We start from the raw sequence: 4777 nt of genomic DNA on the forward strand, positions 1-4777 counted from the left end.
AAAAGAAAGCCCCAGTGACCAAAACAAAGAAATCAGATGAGCCTTGGGGCTCAGAAGACAAGCTGCAACCTGTTGGGTCAGTCACACCTGTTTCTCACATTCCTTCCAAGGGCAGTCCCAGGCCTGTGCACAAAGCAGTGAATGGAAATTTTAAGGGGAAATCCTGGAGGTGGAGACAAAGACCGTGGAGACGGCTTCTGGAGACTCCTGTCCCCAGAAGCAAGCTGAGCTTCCCAACAGAAGTATGAGGAGCTTTTCCTTGGTAGAAGGGAATAAGAAAGGTGTCTCAACCTGCTTGCACACGGGATAGCAACCTGGACTAGGAAGCCAAAGACAAAGACTCTAAAGCCTGGCTTTGGCACTTGGAAGATGTGTGATGATGAGTTACTCAACCTCTTTGGACCTCAGTTTTCTGATATGTGAAATGAATATAATCTATAGGAGAGTAGAAAATTTAAGATATACTGAACCCTAATTGCCCAGATTATTTTAGACACTCTTACCAATTATCTCATTTAACCTTTGCAATAGTGGTAGGGAAATTTGTAGATTCGTTCAACAAACAAGAAAACTGAGGAGAGTTAAATGGAGCGAGATTTACCCAGGAGAGCAGAATTTGAACTTAGGTTTGTCAAAACTTGGGTTATTTTCAGTAAGCCAATGTCTCAAAGATGATACCTGTGAAAGTGATTTGTGAACTATTAAGTGCAACAAAATGCAAGGCCTCATAATCCTGAATTGACGCAGAAATTTAGAAATTATCCAGAAGTGACATTCTGATGAAGGAATGGGCTTTTTTTTCAGGGCTTTTTCCTTTGTTCAGCTTCCCACTCCATCCTTAATCTGCTTATTTTCTAGGCAAACGACAGTGAAAATACTGGATAAGGAATCAAGAGACTTTACACTTAGTTCTGGCTGTGCCACAGAAACAACAATCTTGAGAAGTCACTGGTTCTTTCCTTTGAAAAATGAGGTGTTAGGTTAGAGGTGATTGCCAAGGCTCCTTCGGCTAAGACACTTCAGTGACTCAGGGAAGCCTAGGGCACTTAGAGAGTGGCGCCTCACTCACTGTTATGGTTGGTTCCCATTCTGACCTCAGGTACTTCCATAACCCTTCCCTCTGCGGGGCAGTCAGTCCCTTTTTGCCCTCTCCCTGAGTTAAACCCCATTTGAGCCTAAGAGAAGTCTGGAGCCTAGGAGGAGTGGTTACAGATTTAGAAATCTCTGGTGATAAAGTATTCACTCAGCCAGCTGTACACACCAGCCACAGCCCCAGGTTGTAAAGGCAGCTACCTCCCCACAATTCTTACTGGTATTTCAGTCCCGGAGGGGTAGGCATAGAACACAGAATAGGGGCTGGAGGAAGAAACTGAAGTCCTGCATCTAGCTATTTGCTCTTGGATATACCAACCGCTCCCTCCTTTATTACATGCCCATTGTTGCAGCAATTTCCCAAGAATTACAGGAACTTGTTTACTTGTAGTCTACCTTACAGAGACCTTTTAGCACACTTAGCTTCACTTAATCAATGTGAAATGAGTGAAAACAAGGAGATAAGCATAAAACAGGCAAGTTGCTGGTTTTTACAGATAGTAAGAAGTACACATTTTTAAAGCACATTACTAGTAAAATCTTAGGAAAACAATGTTAGTGGACGCTGGCAGTGTGGAATGGGCTGTGCCTTCTGTGAGTTACACACACATACACACACAGCCTGAGCATAGAGTTCACTACTGACTGACTGGCTGGCTGGCTGGCTGTTAACAATGTGGGAAAGTAAACCTCTCTCAGAGCCACACACTTTAGGATTAAGTAAATTGCCAAGGGCTAAAAGGATATAGTACCACCTACTTCCGAACAGGACAAGGATTCAAAAGAGATGCAGCTCCTGAAACAAAGGTAGTTTTCATTCTCCACTAGAGAATTCTCATTTAGAGATAACCCTAAGGCTAGTCCCCTTTTTCAATAGCAGCTAGTTCTAGTCACCTCCCTCAGACCTCTCCTCCTGCAGTCGAGAGAGACTTTCAAATAATCTTATTTAGAAACACCGGTATTTATACCAGCCTGTTAATGCAGCTCTGGTGTTTACCAGAGTGGCAATATGAAATTTCCGTTCCTACAAAAAAAGTATTAGAATTTGAAATAAGAAATCCGAGTCATGGGAAATTAGAGACCAAAGTGATATAAACCGGAGGCAAGTTTTCACCAACTCCATCTTTTAGTTTGTGCCTTTTCCATATTTTATTAAATTCGTGTTTTGTTTTGTTTTGTTTTTTAAAAAAGATCACAGCAGCATTATCAAAGACAACATATGTACAAACATTTTACAAAAGAAACATTACTAATTGTAACAAGGCAGAGCTGAAGACTAGACGCTGAGTTTCTGGGGCAGAGTCTGCCCTCAAACAAAGACATCTAAAATGTGTTCAGGAAGCTGAAACAGGCTTCCTTCTCCGTGACAAGCATATGTGGCTGGTAAATACAACGACGGTCAAGAAGGATACTACACTGGCCTCATCAGGAAGGCCATGATACAAGTGGAGCTAATTAAATAACTTAAACCCAAGACAGTAAAAGCGCTGTTTCCCATCTAAATGCATTTAAGCTTTCAACATCGATTGCTTCACTTACGAAGATGCTGGATTGTCATACAGACACTTGATTCTTACATATAACCCTATGCCACACTTTCCTTAACTCTTTGAGTCACGTTTCTTGTCGGACCAAAAGGGAAGGCATTTTAGAAATGCTTCTTTCAAGACAGAAGTCAGAAAGAGACGTGACCCTGAGAGCAGGATCTGTTAAACTTGGCGGGCTGGGAAGAGGCAGGAAATTCGGAAATGTTTCCTTTGGGCCAAGATTCAAGAAGCATGATCCACTTTGGTCTGGGACCCTGCAGAAACCCCGTTCCCCACCCGCCCCCAGCCCTGCCCGTACCTACAAACTCGGTCCCTGTCTCAACTCCCCCAGCTCCTTGATCTCCACCTTCTTGTACTTCCCCGACTTCCTTCGGTTGCTGATCACCAGGACGGCCACGCCGGCGACGAGGGCCAAAACGACCACCACGATGACGGCGATGAGGCCACTCGTGAGGCGCTTCATGGAGAACTGGGGGGGCTTCTCGTCCAGGTAGTAGATGAGTGTCCGCTCCACCAGCAGGGGCTCGCCACGCACGTTCAGGTCGAGGCCGTCGCGGCCCGGGAACAGCGACTCCCCCTTGGCGTCCCTCTCGAAGTAGTAGGCAGCGTCGGCGATGTCCACATCTCCGGGAGCCTTCTGCGACATGTTCTGCTGCAGCTCGATCTGGATGGTGGGCTGCTCGTAGTGCACGGCCGCCACGAACCTGGCGGGCAGCTGGTAACGCTCGCGGAAGAGCCGCCGCAGCTGGGCGTCCAGATCCGAGTGATCGAAGGCGCGAGAGGCTGGGCGATGGCGCAGTTCGATGAGGATGTGGTGGGTGCGCACCAGGTCATCGCAACGCAGACTCAGGTCGCCCTTGTCCGTGCGGCGCACCCCCACCGAGTTCACGCACCAGCACACCGACGTCTGGTTGCACTGGCGGGCTTTGAAGCGGCCCTCGTGGTCGCAGTCGGGGTCGTACAGGCCGTCGTTGTCCACGAGCGCGTGCTCGCTCGGTCGCACCAGCGAGCGGCCGTGCTTGGGGGCTGTCATGCGCGCCTTGAGCAGCAGGCATTTGGAAGTCAGCGTGGAGCAGTTGACCTCGAAGCCCGAGCCGAGGGCACGGCACTGGCAGCGGCCTCCGGGGCCGTCCCGGCTGCAGATGGTCATCTTATTGGTGGGGCACGTGCAGTTGGCCTCAGCGGCAGCATGGCTAGCCACCGCCGCCAGAAGCAGCAGCGAAAGCAGCGGCTGCGACTGCAGCGCAAGACCCAGGCCCCGGGCCATGATGGGGCCTAGGAGCGCGGACGGGACGCGGGCGGACGGGGCTCTGGGGCTCAGGGGCTTTGCTGGGCTCCGGCTCTGCAGTCTGAGTCAGTTTCCAGGCTTCTGCCGCCGGCCGCTCCCTCTCGCTCTTATACTCCGCTGGACCTGCCCGGCTGGTTCCGCCGCCAACTCACCCTCTGGTATTTGGGTGACACATCCCGTCCCCGTCCCCGTCCTACAGAAGGCACAGCACGCCCTGCGCCGTCCGCGATAGGATCAGGGGAGCGGAGGTTGCCCCTCCCTTCTCTGGACCGAAAGCCTGAGAGAGGAGAACCGATACTCACCTAAGAGCCGCCCGTGACTCGCCCCCGGCCCTCTTGGCCCCACCTGTGGAGGGACCCGCCCTAGGCGCAGCTTCTAGCTGAGTACTTTGAACGGGGGTCCTGGCCCCTCTCCTGGGCTGGAATTCTCGGGAATTGCATTGAAAACTATTGCGGGACTGTCACGCTTTTGTCCCCTATCCCCTACTCCTTTTTTTCCTCTTTCCCAGCCCTTGTTCCTGCTTTAAGTTCTTTAACTTCCTGCTTTAAGTTCTTTTACTTCCTCTTTTCCCAGTCCTCGTAATAGCACAGATTTTTATAGTTTACAGTTCACAAACACTATCCCATCCTCACCTCAGTCCTTACAGGTGATGAAGTTGAGGCGTGGAGACTTAAAGTCTCTCAGCCATCATTTTTCTCAGATTCCTGGGAGAAGTCTTTGGTTCTCTGCCTGGCTGTTAATGAGACCTCAAATAAATGTTTGTGGAGACGGAATGGTGCAGATCTGAAGACAGGTTATAAAGCATTTCTGTTACTCATGGTATCGTGGGTAGAACCCAGGTGTCCTGGTG

At 49.7% G+C, this 4777-nt stretch overlaps 1 protein-coding gene across 1 annotated transcript; it reads right to left on the minus strand.

The window, feature by feature from the left end:
• Positions 1–2216: 2216 nt before the first annotated feature.
• On the minus strand, positions 2217–4437 carry TACSTD2 (tumor associated calcium signal transducer 2). Its single transcript, XM_006919256.3, has one exon. It carries the CDS (start codon positions 3904–3906, stop codon positions 2938–2940), a length of 969 nt encoding a protein of 322 aa, XP_006919318.1. The 5' UTR covers positions 3907–4437; the 3' UTR covers positions 2217–2937.
• Between the last annotated feature and the right edge of the window lie 340 nt (positions 4438–4777).

This window comes from Pteropus alecto, unplaced genomic scaffold (genome assembly GCF_000325575.1).
Source record: "Pteropus alecto unplaced genomic scaffold, ASM32557v1 scaffold25, whole genome shotgun sequence".
Taxonomy (NCBI): Eukaryota; Metazoa; Chordata; class Mammalia; order Chiroptera; family Pteropodidae; genus Pteropus; species Pteropus alecto.